The sequence below is a fragment of the Rhinopithecus roxellana genome, chromosome 6 (assembly GCF_007565055.1).
Source record: "Rhinopithecus roxellana isolate Shanxi Qingling chromosome 6, ASM756505v1, whole genome shotgun sequence".
Taxonomy (NCBI): domain Eukaryota; kingdom Metazoa; phylum Chordata; class Mammalia; order Primates; family Cercopithecidae; genus Rhinopithecus; species Rhinopithecus roxellana.
The window spans coordinates 63327167-63348553 of record NC_044554.1 but is presented as its reverse complement, the minus strand read 5'-3'; the positions used below and the strand labels follow the sequence as shown (position 1 = coordinate 63348553).

Below are 21387 nucleotides of genomic sequence, written 5' to 3'. Positions count from 1 at the left end.
TGACCTCAAGTGATCCACCCGCCTTGGCCTCCCAAAGTGCTAGATTACAGACCTGAGCTACCGCACCTGGCCTAGGTTCTATTTTTTAGAGATTAAACTGTGAGTAAAATATTATGTCTGTCATTTTCTTTAAAATACTTCAGTACAAAAGTATAAAATAAAACAATCTCAGTGACTAAAAACATGGCATATCAGAGAATAATCACTTTCTAGCCTTTGCTAGGTCATGGTTACTTTATCAGTGGGCTGTTCAGGGTCAACCTTCTCTACCACAAAAACTGATGATCCGGCCGGGCACGGTGGCTCAAGCCTGTAATCCCGGCACTTTGGGAGGCCAAGACGGGCGGATCACGAGGTCAGGAGATCGAGACCATCCTGGCTAACACGGTGAAACCCCATCTCTACTAAAAAATACAAAAATCTAGCCGGGTGAGGTGGCGGGTGCCTGTAGTCCCAGCTACCCGGGAAGCTGAGGCAGGAGAATGGCGTAAACCCGGGAGGCGGAGCTTGCAGTGAGCTGAGATCCGGCCACTGCACTCCAGCCTGGGCGACAGAGCCAGACTCCGTCTCAAAAAAAAAAAAAAAAAAACAAAAAAACTGATGATCCCCCAAAAGCAGCGATTCTTGGGGAAGCCCAACTGAGGGAGTCATGCATTCAATGGCACATGGACAGGGATCTCTTCTGAAGTGTCTTCCTCCCCATTACACTGTTTTATTCTGTTATTATCAAAGTAAGGAGAAAATTATCAGCTTACCATTCACTGTAACACACCAGGAAATTTCCTGGTGGCATAATGAAAATCATCTTGCTTTTTTAGTTTAGGAAAGATTATACCTCCTTGACTGGAATCATAAATTTTAGGCTTCGAAGCCAATCTGAAAATCAAAAGTCGAATGTTCCACTGACATTGTCTCCCGCCCACAAGGTAAGGGGGAAAACAGTTCTCCAACAATGAGAATCTTAGCAAATATTTTATTAATACACGCTGTCATACTCCTGGGATAGAAGAGTCCTCAGAACGCCACCCCACACTGAAGATCCTGAAATGGGTGGTCAGGTCCTTAGTCCTCCTGGTTTGTTAAACCCCACACTCCTTCAGCAGAATCAGGCTTGCTGCCCTTACCCTGTCCACATCCCTGAAAGGAAACGGGTCTCCCTCAGCCAGATGCAGACAGTTGACACTCCCTGCCTTTGCTATGGCAGGGGGCTCCTTATGATTAACCCAGAACAGGAAAAACTTAGCGTCAGCTGACCAATAGGAACTCAGCCTTAATTCTTCCAAAAGTCACTCGCATTCCAGCTCTCTCCAGGAAGGGGCTGGAATATCTTCAGGATGAACATAGAGATTCCCACTGCCGAAATATTCGGAATACTTTCCTTGATTTCTCAGAGAGACTCTGTAGGTAGAAAAGCTTATTATTAGTGATTAGGTTCTTTGATAGAGACAAAGGATAAATCATTTGTCCCCCAATGATCCGGGTATGTCTAGGACTGAGTAAAAATTCACTTTGTAGTATGCTATACATAATGTATACCTAAAGTCAGACTACAGATCGAGGGGCTGATGTTCTACTGTCAGACTCATGTTAACACACTCTGAGCCTCTAAGACACGGCACGTATCCTCCCTTCAGGCATCTGTGTCTGTCCTCATCTTTGTACTTGTGGATGACACTTCTGACTTGCCGTTACTGCAGCACATGTTTTGCACTGGTTTTTCATTCATGATGCTGAATTGGCCCTAGTTCATTATTTCTTGTGAATAAGTATTTATACTTATGTGATGCCTAGCTGAGGTTAACAGTATAAACCAAGGCCAAGTAATAAAAACAGAGTTGAATGACCCCTGTGAGTTTAAGCTCTGGCCTTGGTCTTCACCGCTTTATGTTTTAGCCAGCAGTGCTAGTAATAGGAAGAATCTCACTGCCATCTGATTATGCCAATGAAGTACTCTGAGATTCTGAGAAATGGTGGTAAAGGGAGACAAAGTCATTCCTTAGGAGACAAAAGCTCTTGGTGAATCAGAACACTTGGTTCTGTCTGCCTTTGAGCGTCACAATAAAGAGCAAATGTTCCATGCAGAAAGGGCTTCGGTGAGAGTGCAAAGAATGTCTAGCAAGATGATCCACAGTTACCTCCAGTTTCTCATATGACATGTTCAATGTCACCCAGGCTGGAGTGCTGTGGTGTGATCTCGGCTCACTGCAACCTCCGACTCCCTAGTTCAAGCAATTCTCCTGCCTCAGCCTCCTGAGTAGCTGGGATTACAGGCATGTGCCACCATGCCCTGCTAATTTTTGTATTTTTAGTAGAGATGGAATTTCACCATGTTGGCCAGGATGGTGTCGATCTCCTGACCTTGTGATCTGCCTGCCTCGGCCTCCCAAAGTGCTGGGATTACAGGCGTGAGCCACCACGCCCAGCCCACTTTCAGTTTTTAAAAAATCTATCCTCTTTGAGGATGTTTCAGTAAGTTCCAGGAGGAAAAAGTTTGAACTTTTACTAATGACTGAGGGAAATTATTTAATAGAATGACAAAGTTGAAAGAAACATGAGTTGAAAAAATGGTATACACGTTTTTCTTTTTTTTTTTTTTGAAAAGGAGTCTCACTCTGTTGCCCAGGCTGGAGTGTAGTAGCGCGATCTTGGCTCACTGCAACCTCCACCTCCCGATTCTCCTGCCTCAGCCTCTGGAGTAGCTGGGACTACAGGCGCATGCCAACAGGCCTGCCTAATTTTTGTATTTTCAGTAGAGACGAGGTTTTGCCATGTTGGCCAGGCTGGTCTCGAACTCCTGACCTCAGGTGACTCCCTGCCTCAGAGTCCCAAAGTGCTGGGATCACAGGCATGAGCCACTGCACCTGGCCTCGGTATATACTTTTTTTTTTCAAACATCAGGATCCTTTACCACACAGTCTCATTAAACTTTCTAGCATCCAGTCGCAGCAGCTGTCAGAAGGTTAAAAGACACTACCAAAAAAAAAGAAAAAAAAAAAGATCTTAAAAGTCCTGGAATCGGCCAGGCACGGTGGCTCAAGCCTGTAATCCCAGCACTTTGGGAGGCCGAGACGGGCGGATCACGAGGTCAGGAGATCGAGACCATCCTGGCTAACATGGTGAAACCCCGTCTCTACTAAAAAATACAAAAAACTAGCCGGGCGAGGTGGCGGGCGCCTGTAGTCCCAGCTACTCGGAGGCTGAGGCAGGAGAATGGCATAAACCCGGGAGGCGGAGCTTGCAGTGAGCTGAGAACCGGCCACTGCACTCCAGCCCGGGCGACAGAGCGAGACTCTGTCTCAAAAAAAAAAAAAAAAAAAAAGTCCTGGAATCCAGGGCCAATTATGAAGCCAACTTTTCCCACTACAAAACAAAAACAAAACCCCATGGGCTTTCTTTTTCATACCGCAGGGAGAGAGAGGAGTCTTACTGAAAACTGCCAATGTACTAGTTCCTGAAGATCTAGGTAGAGAAATGCAGATTTTTTTTTTTTTTTTTTTGTGAAAACTTGGAAAACCTTCACCTACATATTTACTGAGGGTACTAATACACATTTATTTTTATTTTTATTTTTTTTGAGATAGAGTCTCTCTCTCAAGCCCAGGCTGGAGTGCAATGGCACGATCTCGGCTCACTGCAACCTCCGCCTCCTGGGTTCAGGTGATTCTCCAGCCTCAGCCTCCCAAGTAGCTGGGATTACAGGTGCCTGCCACCACACCCGGCTCATTTTTTTTTTGTATTTTTAGTAGAGATGAGGTTTCATCATGTTGGCCAGGCTGGTCTCAAACTCTTCACCTCAGGTGATCCATTCACCTTGGCCTCCCAAAGTGCTAGGATTACAGGCGTGAGCCACCACGCCGGCCATGCATTGTTGGACTTTTAGCATTACAATAGTTCCCTCCAGTGGAATCCTGTAACCCTAGAAAACTATGAATCTAGGAGTGCTGCTCATAAATATCTGCTGACAAGTATTATTTTACTTTGTCCTTGAAAGTTATACAGGTCAGAAATTGTTACAAGCTACAAGGAAAATCTGGGAGTTAGCCAGCCAAGGAGAGAACCCAGTTTTCATGATTGATTCTGTATTGCCCAGCTTATCACTTCCAATCTTTAAACAGAGCAAACACTTGACTTTTCTTCTCAGTTGTCACCCACATTTGTAACCCACAGCAGTCATGGCTGCAATGGCTAGCAGAGTCACAGTCTGGGCTGTAGAACAGAGTAATGTGCCCGGCGTGCGGAATGAAACCATCACTTTGGTGTCAGAGCCCAGTGCTCCAAACAGCTAAGTTAACTGGCCAGGCTCCAAGTGCAAGTGATAGCAACTGAAGGAAAAAGCAGCTGTCTGCAACATGAGGCCGGAGCAGCTGCCTATTCATCTATTTCTGTTTCTGTACTCCTTTTCTACTTGGAGTCATTTATTTAGGAGAACAAAAGAATTTATCAGAACTTGATGGAATGCCATATGCTAAACTGCAGAAAGACGAACTGGTTCTATGCCTATTCCCTAGGACTAAAGCAGAATGAGTCTAACTGGACGTGTAAGCCAGGCACGGTGGCTCGTGCCTGTAATCCCAGCACTTTGGGAGGCCGAGGCGGGTGGATAACCTGAGGTCAGGAGTTTGAGACCAGCCTGGCCAACATGGCAAAACCCCATCTATTAAAAAATACAAAATTAGCCGGGCATGGTGGCAGGCACCTGTAATCCCAGCTACTTGGGAAGCTAAGGCAGGAGAATTGCTTGAACCCAGGAGACGGAGGTTGTAGTGAGCTGAGATTGCACCATTGGACTCCAGCCTGGGCAACAAGAACGAAACTCCATCTCAGAAAACAAACTGTTTACAAACAAACAAACCCAAATAATTTGATGTACGGGAGCTGAAGGCAGGCAGGGTGCTAATTACAGGACTAGCCTCTGCTCCTCCTCCTATACACAGCAAGTGCTGCCCACACACAAGGCAATGGCTTATCTCACCATGGAGTCCGTTTCAGCTGGCTGGCTAGACTGTTTGTGGGCCAAGAGGATGGTCAGCACCGCTTTCCAGCCTGGCTCTGCTGGGGCGCTGGCATCTGGTTCAGTTCCACCATTCTCCCTGCTTTCTTTGCCAAGTGTGATATTCACCCAAGGGCACCAGTCTCTATGCTGAGAGGTGGGATCAAAGAAGCTTCGGGAAGATGTGTCCTGAGGAAGGAGAAAAAGAAATAGCATTCTTGGGTAGACGCTAGGTAAGTTCAGGGAGACACTGCTATTAGTCCTCAAGTCCAGAATCTCACAACTGCCTATACTTCAAGTGTTTATGCTCTCCTTTAACTTTGCCTATACATTTTCCTCGCATTTTCTTTATTTTTTTTCACTCCTTTTGTGTTAAACAAACTACACTTTATCACAAGGGATAAGGGATACCCAACCCCCAGGCCATGGATGGGTACCAGGTCGCACAGCAGGAGGTGAGCAGCAGGCAGGCAAGCAAAGCTTCATCTGAATTTACAGCTGCTCCCCATTGTTTGCATTACCACCTGGGCTCTGCTTCCTGTCAGATCAGCAGTGGCATTAGATTCTCACAGGAGCAGGAACCCTACTGTGAACTGCACATGTGAGGGATCTAGACTTTGGGCTCCTTATGAGAGTCTGACACCTGATGTCTGTCACTGTTTCCCATCACCCCCAGATGAGATCATCTAGTTGCAGGAAAACAAGCTCAGGGTTCCCAGTGATTCTATATTATGGTGAGTTGTATAATTATTTCATTATATATTACAATATAATAATAATAGAAATAAAGTACACAATACATGTAATGTGCTTGTATCATCCCGAAACCATCCTCCCAACCCTGGTCTGTGGAAAAATGGTCTTCCACGAAAACGGTCCCTGGTGCCAAAAAGGTTGGGGACCACTGCCATATCAGGTTTGTCCCTGTATCACACTGCTGTTCCATTTGCCTGAAATACCTATTATTTCTCTAGAATCCACCCCAAAGGAGCAAAAAGGAGCAAAAAACGACTGACATTTTTCCCCTTTGGTCACCCAACTTTAAACTTATTCACAGGGTCTACTTTTTGCATTGGACCACGGAAGGACTCATGCCTGCTTCTCTGTGCTGCCCAGGGAGAGCCCAACATGCTGTTTCTGCTCAGCCACTGCTACATGCACGGTGGACTCACCGAACTGCTGGAGGAGCAGAGGCGAGCTCGTTTGGCTTTCCGCAGAGGGCTAGATGGTACCTCCATTCCAGGGGTGTCTCCTGTTCCCATGCTTCGGGTCACTGGGCGAGTTCTGGTGGTGGGGCTAGCAGCCTCTGGCTCAGGACGGTCAACAGGACTGGAAGAGTCCCAGCTCCGAGTTCGAGAGACAATGGGACCAGGGCTCTTTTCAGCCTGAAGGAAAGGGGAGATAATGGAAGTAAACGAATGATATTAATGATACTTCTTTCTTTAATCTTCTTCTTTTTGAGACAGAATCTCGCTTTGTTTCCAAGGCTGGAGTGCAGTGAGGCGATCTTGGCTCACTGCAACCTCTGCCTCTCAAGTTCAAGTGATTCTCCTGCCTCAGCCTCCCAAGTAGCTGGGACTACAGGCGCCCGCCACCACCCCTAGCTAATTTTTGCATTTTTGGTAGAGACGGGGTTTCACCATGTTGGCCAGGCTGGTCTCGAACTCCTGACTTCAAGTGATCCACCTGCCTCAGTCTCCTGAAGTGCTGGGATTACAGGTGTGAGCCACCGGGTCTGGCTGAATTTAGCTTCTCCATTAGTGAACAGAAACACTACGTGGTATTGTAACCAATGTAGTGGGAAGTGAAGCCTATCCACCTACATTAATTTCCAACTTTCTACCAATAACATGTTTGCTAAGAATGTTGTTTAAAAGTCCACCCCAAACAAGCTAAGTGCATACCTGCTCTGAGCCTGGGGAGAAGGTGGCATCCTGGCTCCGCGTCATCATCCTCCGAGGAGATTCAGGCACCAGAGCTAAGCGCTCTGGTCGCCCCTCAAGGCCTGGGATCAGGGAGCTGGTCAGGCCAAAGGATGCATCCAGATCAGTCATGGATGATTCAATCTGCTGGAAGCCCCAGAGCCCCACCTTCCTCATACACTGCGAACATGTTATCAGGGAAAGCTGCATGGGTTCCAAAGAGGAACTAGATAGGAATGAAAAAAAAAGAGAATTTTCTCAAAGTGTAACATTTCCAAATGACTAAGTGTAATGTCTCGCAAGTATGCTTTATATCATCCAATTTCTGGAACAGTCCAGTGGACAGGGAACCATGGCCTGTCAGAGCCTCTGAGCTCCAATCTCAGGACCCCAGCTTCATACTTCATCATCTCTCACGTATTTCCCATAGAAAGACCTAGGGTTCTTAGTGTGCTCTTTATGGTAAGACTGTTTTGCAGGCATGTTTTAAAAGTTTCTCGGCCAGGTGCGATGGCTCATGCCTGCAATCCCAGCACTTTGGGAGGCCAAGATGGGTGGATCACCTGAGGTCCTGAGGTCTGGAGTTTGAGACCAGCCTGACCAACAACAACAATGAAAAGGTTTCTCCTGTCCTTCTTTTTTTTTTTTTTTTGAGATAGAGTTTACTCGTTGCCCAGGCTGGAGTGCAATGGTACAATCTCGGCTCACTGCAACCTCCGCCTCCCGGGTTCAAGGGATTCTCCTGCCCCAGCCTCCTGAGTAGCTGGGATTACAGGCACCTGCCACCATGCCCGGCTAATTTTTGTATTTTTAGTAGAGATGCGGCTTTCACCATGATGGCCAGGTGAGCCACTGTACCCGGCCTCTCTTGTCCCTCTTAAAGTCTTTTCCCTTTAGACGAAAAACATTCCTTAATCTACCAAAGAGAGCATATTTAAAATAAATCAAGATTTATTTATTGTCAGAACCAATCTTACTTTAAATATGCTCTCTTTGGTAGATTAAGGATAGTGGGAGTCTATGCCAAATTGAGCAGCTGGAATGGAAATAGCAACATGGGGGCCTAGAAGACTCCAGCTGGTGTTTCCTATGGTAGTTTTTATCAATTAAGTGGATTTTTCTTCCTTTCTAAAAATAGAAAAGAACTTCCTTTCTATTTTTCCTTCTTAAAAATAGAAAAGAGCTTATTTTCTTTCTATTTTTCGAAAGGAGGTTCACTGTTTATAGAACACAAATTCCCAGTTGAGAAGCAACCGTACAATAAACAAAGTTCAGTTGTGAACACCAAGAATTCCTGAATTCCAATTCTGGTTTTGTTACTAATTCTTATTATCCATTCTCCTCGCTGCCATCCCTCACCCAGTTTCTCTTTGTCTCTTTTTGTCACGGGAAACACCATGTGATTCCTAAATGCGATAAGTGACTGATATATACAAGTGTAATGCTGTTGTCATGGCTCATGTCTCCGGGCAAAATTCGCTGACTCACCTACATGCCCAGCCACACACAGAGAGAATACAGGCAGTGACGTGGACTTGGATGTCTGAGCCTAATTTGATTGTAGTTTTTCTCTCATCAGTTCGGTGATCAAGTTCATCTTCAAGCAGGTGTAGGAGAAGACTGAGCTTGTCTTCTGTCAAGCACTACAAGGGAGCCAAGTAAAAAACTTCGTTTCAACTACCATAAAAAGAAAAATTACACATTATAACATACCTAGATAGTATAAGCGGAAAATCAGGAAGGAAATTACAAACATGAAGACAGTTCTCTTCACAGAGAATAAATACTTCCAGGACAGGGATACAGTATCACACAGCTTTCTGAATTGCCCTGAATCTGCTGACTGAGAAAGACGGAGTCTCCCTGGAACTGCCAAAACTCTTGTTAGTACTAAATTGTTTTCAATTTATCAGCTGCAGATTTTCCCTGAAACCTGCAAACTTCAAACCCAAATAGTGAAAACCAATTACTGCTTATGTCTTAGCCTGATGCCAAATTTACTTAAATATTAAAGAAAAAAAAATTTTAGAGTTGAGGTCTCACTATGTTGGCCATGCTGGTCTTGAACTCCTGAGCTCAAGCAATCCTCCCACCTCAGCCTACCGAGTAGCTGGGACTACAGGCGTACATCACCATGCCCCAGGCTCTAAATTTACTTTTTGACAGAATGACAAAGCTTGTTAGACTTTATTTTTGTTCTAAGAAAAATAAGGAACTATGACCAGGTGAAAAAAAATTGCCTTGGCTCGGGACAGGGTTATATTCATAATAAGCATCAGAGGTTAACAGTTTCAGGGTGGTATTTCAGGCCATACCACCCTGAATGCACCCAATCTCGTCTGATCTCAGCAACTAAGCAGGGTCAGGCCTGGTTAGTACTTGGAGGGGAGTTTGGGAAGTTAACAGTTTGATGCTAAAACCCGTACCACTCTCTTAATTTGAAGAGGCTACTATTTCCTACAGTAAAGCTTGTCTTCATGGAGTACCCACAGGGTGATTAAATGGAACAGTAAATATTCAGTTTCAAAGTACAAATTGACTAGAGCATTTACTTTATTTCATTTTTGAGACCGAGTTTCGCTCTTGTTACCCAGGCTGGAGTGCAATGGTACGATCTCGGCTCACTGTAACCTCTGTCTCCCAGGTTCAAGCAATTCTCCTGCCTTAGCCTCCTGAGTAGCTGGGACTACAGGCACAAACCACCATGCCCAGCTAATTTTTTGTATTTTTAATAGAGACTGGGTTTCACCATGTTGGCCAGGCTGGTCTCGAACTCCTGACCTCAGATGATCTGCCTTCCTCAGCCTCCCAAAGTGCTGGGATTACAGGCATGAGCCACCGTGCCCAGGCTGACTACAGCATTTAAACGTTTCTACTCACAAGGAGAAAGGAGTTTGGACTTTCTTTGAAAAATGATGTGCAATAAACCATATGCAGTCACATTTCAGTATTTTCTGTTAAATAGTTTAAGTAGGCTGGGTGAGCCGGCTCATGCCTGTAATCCCAGCACTTTGGGAGGCTGAGGTGGGTGGATCATCTGAGGTGAGGAGTTCAAGAACAGCCTGACCAATATGGTGAAACCCCATCTCTACTAAAAATACAAAAATTAGCCAGGTGTGGTGGCAGACACCTGTAATCCCAGCTACTCAGGAGGCTAAGACAGAAGAATCACATGGACCTGGGAGGCGGAGGGTGCAGCGAGCAAAGATTACACCATAGCACTCCAGCCTGGATGACAGAAAGAGACTCGGTCTCAAAATAATAATAATTTAAGTAATAAATCAAGATAAAATAGAATTTATGGGAAGCATATATTCAGAATAAACTTGAATCTATGCTTCCAGGCTATAGCCCTAAAACTTGGTCCAAATAAACTCTCTGCTTATATACGTATATGTTAAATTGAATCCATGCCATTTAAAAAACCATACCTAAACATTCAAATGGAACTCTCAACAGTCACCTTCCTGGTGGAGACTGAAACAGTGAGCTGAGAGACAGATAAGCAGTTCTCTTCACAGCAATTGCATCTTCTTGTCATTAAAAGAAATGCTTCAGGTATAAATGCTGGCAACAACTGGAAGCCCTTGCAGCCTAGTCAGGAAAAACTCACCATAGTTTTCAAGTCCTCCGGCCTTAGGGAAGGAAGCTGGAGGTCCAAGTGACAAAGGCTTTGAAAACGATCTAGGAATTCACTAACAAGAATAGCAGGCTCATCCAGGGGCAACATCCCAAATCGGTCTGTGGAAAAAGTAAACTGGAAGATTATATTGGTATAAACTGTAAAAAGTAAAAAACACAGCTGGGCACGGTGGCTCATGCCTGTAATCCCAGCACTTTGGGAGGCTGAGGCAGGTGTATCACCTGAGGTCAGGAGTTCAAGACCACCCTGGCCAAGATGGTGAAACCCCCATCTCTACTAAAAATACAAAAAATTAGCCAGGCATGGTAGTGTGCGCCTGTAATCCCAGCTACTTGGGAGGCTGAGACAGGAGAATCACTTGAACCCAGGAGGCGGAGGTTGCAATAAGGCTGAGATTGCGCCACTGCACTCCAGCCTGGGCAACAGAGCGAGACTCTGTCTCAAAAAAGTAATAATAGGCTGGGTGCGGTGGCTCAAGCCTGTAATCCCGGCACTTTGGGAGGCCGAGACAGGCGGATCACGAGGTCAGGAGATCGAGACCATCCTGGCTAACACGGTGAAACCCCGTCTCTACTAAAAAATACAAAAAACAGGCCGGGCGCGGTGGCTCAAGCCTGTAATCCCAGCACTTTGGGAGGCCGAGACGGGCGGATCACAAGGTCAGGAGATCGAGACCATCCTGGCTAACAAGGTGAAACCCCGTCTCTACTAAAAAATACAAAAAACTAGCCGGGCGAGGTGGTGGGCGCCTGTAGTCCCAGCTACTCGGGAGGCTGAGGCAGGAGAATGGCGTAAACCCGGGAGGCGGAGCTTGCAGTAAGCTGAGATCCGGTCACTGCACTCCAGCCTGGGCGACAGAGTGCGACTCCATCTCAAAAAAAAAAAAAAAAAAATAATAATAAAATAAAATAAATAAACATGTATTGAATGATTGAGGAAATGTAGTAAAATTGATGAGCTATTTGATGGTGTCAGGAAATTATTGATTTTCATTTTGATGGGGCTGTAATGATACTACTGAGACTACGTTTAAAAAGTAGAATCCGTTTCTTTTATATCTTGAAATATTTACAGATAAAATGGCATAATATGTGGGACTGAACTTCAAAACAATGCAGAGGGGCAGGGTGTTAGGAATACAGAAGAAACAAGATCGGCCATGAGTTGATCATTGTTGAAGTTGAGTGATGGGGTTTTATTATTTATACTATTCCGTGTACTTCTGTGTATGTTTGAAATTGTTACCTTAAGAAGGAGAAAACAAAACAGAGTTAGTAAAGATGGAGACTTAAGTAGGCGAAAGGGCTTAAAGAACCATCATTTTATAACAACTACCAAGTTATAATTTACTGTGAGCTAAGAATGAAAAAAGTGGCATGTTCCTAAAGTCTACACAAGAGATTCAAAAAGGCTCACATGATAAGGTGAAACATAACTGGGTACCAGAGTAAATAAAGTATTCAATTAGGAATTCTACTGGTAATACCTAAGTTGGAAAAGAATCTGTCTGAAATCTAAGCAGTGTGGAAACTGATTATATACTATAGTATAATTATCTCTGGCATTACCCAATTCATCTACTGCATATTTGGTATACTGGTACAAAGGCAAATGATGAGTGCAGAAAGGCCTTGCTAAGCTACTTTTTTTTTTTTTTTTTTTGAGACGGAGTCTCGCTCTGTCGCCCAGGCTGGAGTGCAGTGGCCGGATCTCAGCTCACTGCAAGCTCCGCCTCCCGGGTTTACGCCATTCTCCTGCCTCAGCCTCCCGAGTAGCTGGGACTACAGGCGCCCGCCACCTCACCCTGCTAGTTTTTTGTATTTTTTAGTAGAGACGGGGTTTCACCTTGTTAGCCAGGATGGTCTCGATCTCCTGACCTCGTGATCCGCCCGTCTCGGCCTCCCAAAGTGCCGGGATTACAGGCTTGAGCCACCGCGCCCGGCCGCCAAGCTACTTCTTAAAGAGGTCAGTCTAGTAGGTCTAGAATGATAAGTAGAAACTACACTGAATTAGCTTTTTTTTTTTTTTCTCCCCGAGACAGAGTTTTTGCTGTCACCCAGGCTGGAGTGCAATGGTGCAATCTTGGCTCACTGCAACTTCTGCCTCCCAGGTTCAAGCAATTCTCCTGCCTCAGCCTCCCGAGTAGCATGGGTTACAGGCGCCTGCCACCATGCGTGGCTAATTTTTATATTTTTAATAGAGACGGGGTTTCACCATGTTGGCCAGACTGATCTTGAACTCTTGGCCTCAGGTGATCCACCCGCCTCGGCCTCCCAAAGTGCTGAGATTACAGGCATGAGTCACCACACCCAGCCCTGAATCAGCTTTAATAAAGAATGAAAACACATATTGGAAGAGATTTCATAGGAAAAGTGAAGAAAGAACATGTCATCCTAACCTGATCATCTAAAAAGTAGGAAGCCACTCAACTCACTGGTCTTTTCTCAGCCTCAAATTAACATTTAGTTGTTCAACAGCAGTATAAGGCAGCCCCGCAGGCTACAAAGATGAGACACACATTCAACATCCTTAAGTTACTCATAATCTAATATGGAAGCCAGACACGCAATGCGATTACAGTGTGATAAGTGTTATCACAACAGTAAAGAGAGACCATTATGAGACTGTACAATAGGGATACAGCAGATACTGTTAGCTGTTCACCCAGCTATCTCCTGCTCCTGCCTTGCTAGCAGAAGGAAGGTTTTATTTGTTGTCTTATCTTTCCCATAGGGTAAATTCCTGACTTGTCTCTACCAATCCCAACAGCAGCGTTTTCCTTAACAGTGACCCATTTAGGAAGGGGTATTTGATCCAGTCGTGGTCAATAGACAGGAAAGGTAGCGGGCTGGAGGGATTCTGTGACTATGTGAAGGCTAGATGGTGTTTGCACATGACTCTTCAAACTGCTGCCTTGAGAGGAACTAGTTTTAGAACAAGATGACATGCTTCTTGCAAGGACTGGGTCCTTAGTGCTATGTCTGAGCCAATAAATTTACCAGCCCTGCAGGAATCCTACTTTCTTTTTAAAATTATTTTATTTTTTGAGACAGTCTTGCTCCATTGCCTAGGCTGTAGTGCAGGAGCATGATCTTGGCTCACTGCAACCTCCACCTCCTGGGTTCAAATGATTCTTGTGCCTCACCCTCCCAAGTAGCTGGGACTCCAGGCATGTGCCACCATGCCTGGCTAATTTTTTTTGTGTGTATTTTTAGTAGAGATGGCGTTTTGCCGTGTTAGCCAGGCTAGTCTTGAACTCCTGGCCTCATGTGATCTGCCTGCCTCTGTCTCCCAAAGTGCTGGGATTATAGATGTAAGCCACCACACCCGGCAATTCTTACTTTTTTAAAAATAAGAATTCTTAATTTTTGTCTTAGCTAGGAGCACACATAAAGCTATCTCGGCTTTTATTTTTTATTTTATTTATTTTTTTGAGATGGAGTTTCACTCTTGTGGCTCAGGCTGGAGTGTAATGGCGCGATCTCGGCTCACTGCAACCTCCGCCTCCTGGGTTCAAGCAACTCTTCTGCCTCAGCCTCCCAAGGAGCTGGGACTACAGGTGCCCGCCACCACGCCCAGTTAATTTTTTGTATTTTTAGTAGAGATGGGGCTTCACCATGTTGGCCAAGATGGTCTCCATCTCTTGACTTCATGATCCGCCCACCTCAGCCTCCCAAAGTGCTGGGATTACAGGTGTGAGCCACTGCACCCGGCCCGTTTTGTGATGTTTTAACTGTCGTTTCCATCTTCCCTTCCCCAGCTCAGGTCTGTGGTAGCCTTGAAAACCCACATCCCGGCCGGACGCAGTGACTCATGCCTGTAATCCCAGCATTTTCGGAGGACAAGGCGGATGGATCACCTGAGGTTGGGAGTTTGAGACCAGTATGACCAACATGGAGAAACCCTGTCTCTACTAAAAATACAAAATTAACTGGGCATGGTGGCACATGCCTGTAATCCCAGCTATGGGGAGGCTGAGGCAGAATCACTTGAACCTGGGAGGCGGAGGTTTGGTGAGCCGAGACTGCGCCATTGCACTCCAGCCTGGGCAACAAGAGTAAAACTCCATCTCAAAAAAAAAAAGAGAAAAGGAAAACCAACATCCCCACGATCATGGTGAAAACCAGTAGCTTAGCAGTCACTGGAGAGCACAGAAAAGAGATGGAGCTCCTCCAAAGCCCCCTTCCAGAGAACCATCATTATTTGATCTGTGTGGCAGTTGCCTGGAAATCATACTGTCCCAGTGAGAACACCCTTTTCCCCAGACAGGTTTTCAAAAATGATCATTGGCAACTGTTTAACATCACAGTTGCTTTGAGGCAGCAGTATGAATTGGAACAAATAATAAGCTGACCAAAAACCTTAAAAGCTGGGAAATGAAATGTCCATAGGCAGGCTTGAAAGGCTCTGACATATTCCTTGGAATCTAGAAGCACATGTGCAAGTATAGAGCTATACACATGCCCAGGAAAGACCTGAAAAAGGCCCTAAGCTCTCACCTCTGGCTGATGCTGAGGTCCTGCTTGTGTGAAGGCTGACACAGAGTTGCTAACTGCCTGCTTGACTACTGAAAGTGTGCTCCCCCCACCACACAGAGCTCCTTGGCAAGACTGGGGGACTTATTTGTTCTAGGCATTTAAAGAAATCTCTGTTCAATCATCCTGTGAAAGTTGATTTTGAGGCTGGGCACAGTGGTTCACGCCTGTAATCTCAACGCTTTGGGAGGCCGAGGTGGGCGGATTACGAGGTCAGCAGTTCAAGACCAGCCTGGCCAACATGGTGAAACCCTGTCTCTACTAAAAATACAAAAATTTACCAGGCATGGTGGCAGGCGCCTGTAATCCTAGCTACTCAGGAGGCTGAGGCAGGAGAATTGCTTGAACCCAGGAGGCGGAGGTTGCAGTGACCTGAGACCACGCCATTGCACTCCAGCCTGGGCAACAGAGCAAAATTCCGTCTAAAAAAAAGGTAAGTTGATTTTGATAATTTTGCAAGTGTTCTTTTTGCTCTCATAGAGGATTTTCAGATGCCCTTCCTCCACCATCCCCACTGGAGACATCCTACATGGATTGAGACAAGAAACACGTATTTGAGGCCAGGCACAATTGTTCATGACTGTAATCCTAACATTTTGGGAGGCTGAGGTAGGAAGATCACTTGAGGCCAGGAGTTTGAGATCAGCCTGGGCAATATAGTGAGACCCCATCTCAAACAAAAAAAAAATTAGCTGGATGTGGTGGCATATGCCTGTAGTCAGTTATTCAGGAGGCTGAGGCAGGAGGATTCCTTAAGCCCAGGAATTAAGGGTGAGCTATGATCATGCCACTGCACTGTAGCCTGGGAGAGAGAGAGAGAGAGAAACATGTACTTGATAGAAGAAACAGAAGGAAGGAAGGGAGGGAGGCAGGGAGGGAGGGGAAGGGGGGAAGGGGAAAAGGGGGGAAGTGAGAAAGGGAGGGAAGGGAGGGAGGGAATGGAAGGAAGGGAAGGAAAAGAAAGAAGGGAAGGAAGGGAAGGAAGGGAAGGAAGGGAAAGAAGGGAAAGAAGGGAAGGAGGAAGGAGGGAGGGAGAGAGGGAGGGATGGACTCCTGCTTACTAAAATCAATTTTAAAAATTAATTATTATTAGCCAGGTGGCATTTGTAAGTCCAGCTACTCTGGAGACTTAGGCAGAGGTATCACTTGAGCCCAAGAGTTCTAGGTCAGTCTGGGCAACAGAGTGAGACCCCATCTTTTTCCTTTGCTACAATGCAGTGGTGCAATCATGGCTTACCACAGCCTTAACCTCCCAGGCTTACGCGATCTTGCCACCTCACTCTCCCGAGTAGCTGGGACCACAGGTATGCGTAACCATGCCCAGCTAATTTTTTGTATTTTTTGTAGAGATGGGGTTTTACTATATTGTCCAGGCTGGTCTTGAACTCCTGGACTCAAGCAATCTGCCCACTTCAGCCTCCAAAGGTGCTGGGACTACAGGCATGAGCCACCACGCCTGGCTGCATTTTAAATTGTAATGATTATTTTCTTATTTGAGTTTCAGACATTCATAAGTGGGGTAGTGGATCTCCTTTAAGCTGGCTATTCTATTCTTTTAGCATTGTCTGTAGCATTCGTTTTTGTTTTTCGAGACGGAGTCTTGCTCTGTCACCCAGGCTGGAGTGCAGTGGCACAATCTCGGCTCACTGCAACCTCTGCTTCCCGGGTTCAAGCAATTCTCCTGCCTCAGCCTCCTGAGTAGATGGGACTACAGGTGCGTGCCACCACACCTGGCTAGTTTTTTGTATTTGTAGTAGAGATGAGGTTTCACTGTGTTAGCCAGGATGGTCTCAAACTCCTGACCTCGTGATCTGCCTGCCTCGGCCTCCCAAATTGTTGGGATTACAGGCGTGAGCCACCACGCCTGGCCTGTCTGTAGCATTCTTGAAAACATTCTTACTTTCTAGCAGCAACAGGATATTCTGATCCAAGTTGATTTATCGTCCTTGCTCCGAGACATGGAATCAGCAACTCTCCAAAGAGCCTGATCCTTTTAATCATACTAGACTAAAATGAGGGACCAAAATCTGGTTGCTAACAATGCAAACAAGTGTGGGCAGAAGTGCTGCTGTTACTGCATTTGGGCCCCTTCTAATAACAAAACTGTAAAAGATATTTTTTTAAACAGCCTTACTGAGGTCTAACTGACATAAATTGCACATATTTAGGTATATAGTTTGATAAGTTTTGACATGCACATTCATGCAGCCATCACTGCTAGATTTCTATTTTAACATCTTGAGTTTATATTTATTTTCCCGATTTAATGCTGCATATTATTCTATCCTGTTTTTCTTTCATTTCCTTTTTTTTTTTTTTTTTTTTTTAAGAGACAGGGTCTTGCTCTGTCATGCAGGCTGGAGCACAGTGACATGAGTATAGCTCACTGTAACTTCGAATTCCTGGGTTAAAGGGATCCTCCTGCCTCCATCTAGCGAGTAGCTTAGGATGACAGGGGTATGCCACCACACCTGGCTAATTTTAAATATTTTTTTCTTTTTAGAGACAGGGTGCCCAGCCTGGTCCCAAACTCCTGGCCGCAAGTGATCCTCCCACCTCAGCCCTGCAAAACACTGGGATTACAGGCGTGAGACTCCACGCCTGGCTGGGTTATTACTTTAAGTCCTTTTATGTCTTCTAAGTTTAGTTCTTTGCCTTGAGACTTACCCCTTACAGTTTGTACTCTACCCTAGTTCATGTTATCTATAACATCTCTTCCTTCTTCAAAAAATCTCATAGCTTCTCATCACATACATTTAATAAAATCATGGTTTGGCCACTGTCTACACTTTAGTCTTCTTCTCTATTCTCCCCACAGGGACACTGTGAGCCAGCCCTGTGAAACTATTCAGCATTCCCCAAATGTACCATCCTTTGGCCTTTTGCTTTTACCCACTGTTGTTGGTCTTTCAAATTCAGCCTAGAAGCCAGGCGCGGTGGCTCACGCTTGTAATCCCAGCACTTTGCCAGCACTTTGGGAGGTTGAGGAGGGTGGATCGTTTGAGGTCAGGAGCTCAAGACCAGCCTGGCTAACATGGTGAAACCCTATCTCCACTAAAAATGCAAAACTTAGCCAGGCAGTAGAGGCGTGCACCTGTAATCCCAGGTACTCGGGGGTGCTGAGGCAGGAGAATTGCTTGAGCCGGGGAGGCGGAGGTTGTAGTAAGCTGAGATGGAGCCACTGCACTCAAGTCTGGGCAACAGAGTGAGACCCTGTCTCAAAACAAACAAACAAACAAACAAACAAAAACCCCGCCGAGTGAAGTGGCTTCCTTCTTCAAAAAATCTCGTAGTTTCTCACCTGAACCTGGGAGGCGGAGGTTGCAGTGAACCCTGTGAAACTATTCAGCATTCCCCAAATGTACCAGCATTTTTTTTTTTTTTAAATGGAGTCTCACTGTGTTGCCCAGGCTGGAGTGCAGTGTTCAAGCGATTCTCCTACCTCAGCATCCCCTAGTGCTAGGATTACAGGCATGAGCCACTGCGCCCCGCCAATCTCAGCACTTGGGGAGGCCGAGGCAGGTGGATCACCTGAGGTCAGGAGTTTGAGACCAGCCTAGCCAACATGACAAAACCCGTCTGTACTAAAAATACAAAAATTAGCTGGGGATGGTGGCGCATGCCTGTAATCCCAGCTACTGGGGGGCTGAGGCAAGGGGATCACCTGAACCTGAGAGGCGGAGGTTGCAGTGAGCTGAGATCATGCCACTGCATTCCAGCCTGGGCTAAGCTGAATTTGCTTTTTTTTTCTTTTTTTTTTTTTGTGAGACGGAGTCTCGCTGTGTCGCCCAGGCTGGAGTGCAGTGGCGCGATCTCGGCTCACTGCAAGCTCCGCCTCCCGGGTTCCCGCCATTCTCCCGCCTCAGCCTCCCGAGTAGCTGGGACTACAGGCGCCCGCCACCGCGCCCGGCTAGTTTTTTGTATTTTTAGTAGAGACGGGGTTTCACCGTGTTAGCCAGGAGGGTCTCGATCTCCTGACCTCGTGATCTGCCCGCCTCGGCCTCCCAAAGTGCTGGGATTACAGGCTTGAGCCACCGCGCCCGGCCGCTTTTTTTTTTTTTTTTTTTGAGACGGAGTCTCACTCTATTGTCCAGGCTGGAATGCAGGAAGCTTTGACGGGGATGAAGAAAGAAGAGGAAAAAAGAAAAGGAGGGAGGAGGAAAAGAGGAGGGATGGAGAAGGAAGACACGAAATAGAATAAGTAACCAAATGGCTTAAACAGTATGAAAATGTAGGCTGTGGGCTCCATGCTTCCACCTCTAGCGGTCTAGGTGGTGGTGTGCGAGGCAGTGATGACAGCCGGCAACAGTGATCCGCAGGCCGGTGGTTTAGGGGAGGACGCCTCACAGCTCATCCTTCCCAGAGTTTGAGGCAGCTGAGACACTTCTAAATTCAGAAGTTCATATGCTTCTGGAGCATCAAAAGCAATAGAACAAGAGTAAAGAGGATGAATAGAAACTCTCAAAGGTCTCCATGCAAACGTTTAACTACACACAGCCCATTTCAAAAACAGAGAGACCACTGCCAGTGTTCATAGCTTACTGCTCTAGGAAAAGCTTCATATGTTTAGGTTGGCCTTGCTTGGCCAACTTTTGCCTAGAGACTGCTGAGGAGTCCAAGGCCCTAATCCCAAGCCTAGAAGGGTGATTTGAAGATGAGGAGCTACAGCAGATTCTTGATGATATTTAGAAAGCGCATCTTTCAGTATTAATCTCCAAACAACACTCTGCTCTTTGGGAGAACCCCGGCCCCAGCACAGCACCACTTTCCCAGAGTTTGGGGCTGACTTGCACAGAAATCCCATTGCAGAAGACAGTTAGGATTCTTTTGGAGAGAACGGTCCAGCTTGGTGTTGGATTAGGTTGCTGTTTCAAATAACTGTTAGGCCAAAATGGCATGTAATCTTGGAGCAGCCTTGCAGTTGCAACCTGTGGCTTCCTCAGGGTATCTCCAGGAAGGATAAGGTAGCGTGGTGTGTTTAAGTCACGTTGTTGACTGCCTCATCTGTGGTTTTTGGCTCTACATCATCTTTTATTCTTAATATTTTATGTTTTAATTTCAGTGTGTTTATACTTTTGTTTTGTTTTGTTTTAGCAACTGGGTTTTACTATGTTACCCAGGCAGGTCTCACACTCCTGGGCTCAAGTGCCCTTCCTACCTCTGCCTCCCAGAGTGTTGGGATTATAGGCATGAGCCACCATGCATGGCTGTTTATGCTTTTTGAAACTAGACCAGAACACAGTAAACATTATAGGGAAAGAACATTCTTACCTAGATGCCAAAAGAAAAATTAAACCAGTATCATTTTTTGAAATTCTTAAAGAAAGGGTGAGAGTGTTGATGACTGAGAGAGCCTTGGGAGCATTGTGCCTAACCTGGGAGACAGGGAGAAGGTATGCCATGGAAAGCATTTCCATCTGGTGGGGACAACTGTGCTAAGTGTCATGGGGCCCAGGGCTTTGAGATGGACAGATACTTTGCCTTTTTCCTTTCTTTTTTTTTTTTTTTGAGATGGAGCCTCCCTCTGTTGCCCAAGCTGGAGTGCAATGGTGGGATCTCGGCTGACTGCAACCTCTGCCACCCGGGTTCAAGCAATTCTGCCTCAGCCTCCCGAGTAGCTGGGATTACAGGCATGTGCCACCACGCTCGGCTAATTTATTTTGTATTTTTAGTAGAAACGGGGTTTCACCATATTGGCCAGGCTGGTCTCGAACTCCTGACCTTGTGGTCCTCCCGCCTTGGCCTTCCAGACTGTTGAGATCACAGGCGTGAGCGATCACACCTTACCACTTTGCCTTATTTCTTAGACTGTATTGCAGAATGTAGATTTGGAGTAAGTGGTCCTGAAGCACTTATTTTGTCACTCACAGATTAAGATTTTCCTTCACAGGCTATACTTGAAGGTCTCAACACTTCGAAGTCTCCTCTTATGGGGCATTCAGTCTAACCCTCTGGCTTGGTACTTAGCAACAGGTGTTCTGTGACGGGGTGATTTGGAAGGAAGGAGTCTGCCCCTTTCTGAGCCACAACAGTGAAGCTATCTGATCTAAGCCTAAGTGGGAGAGACATTTTCATAGCTAAACATTCTAGCTTTGATTTTTCTGGAGAGAAATATGTCTGTTTTTTTTCACAATTCAGGGGTTTTTCTTTGGGGCACTTGTTGACTCTGTATGAATGTGCAATCCGAGGGAAAAGCTGGAGAAAGAACAAAGTTGGCTTTAAAAGTCAAGGTAAGGCCGGGTGCAGTGGCTCATGCCTGTAACCCCAGCACTTTGGGAGGCAGAGGAAGGTGGATCA

The 21387-nt window shown here is 45.9% G+C and overlaps 1 protein-coding gene and 1 pseudogene across 4 annotated transcripts in view; one reads left to right on the top strand and one right to left on the bottom strand.

Moving 5' to 3' along the window:
• Positions 1 to 953: 953 nt before the first annotated feature.
• ZC3HC1 (zinc finger C3HC-type containing 1) overlaps positions 954 to 21387 on the bottom strand; it is a 36643-nt gene continuing 16209 nt past the window's right edge. For all 4 annotated transcript variants that reach the window (XM_010378777.1, XM_010378778.2, XM_030931837.1 and 1 more), the window contains 6 exons: positions 10526 to 10653; positions 8401 to 8555; positions 6895 to 7138; positions 6163 to 6375; positions 4973 to 5179; positions 954 to 1398 (listed from right to left, as the gene is read on the bottom strand). In XM_010378777.1, the coding sequence (XP_010377079.1) occupies positions 1330 to 1398; positions 4973 to 5179; positions 6163 to 6375; positions 6895 to 7138; positions 8401 to 8555; positions 10526 to 10653 (1016 nt within the window). In that variant the 3' untranslated portion in view covers positions 954 to 1329. The remainder of the gene's footprint in view (positions 1399 to 4972; positions 5180 to 6162; positions 6376 to 6894; positions 7139 to 8400; positions 8556 to 10525; positions 10654 to 21387) is intronic.
• LOC115898135 lies at positions 19383 to 19801 on the top strand (annotated as a pseudogene).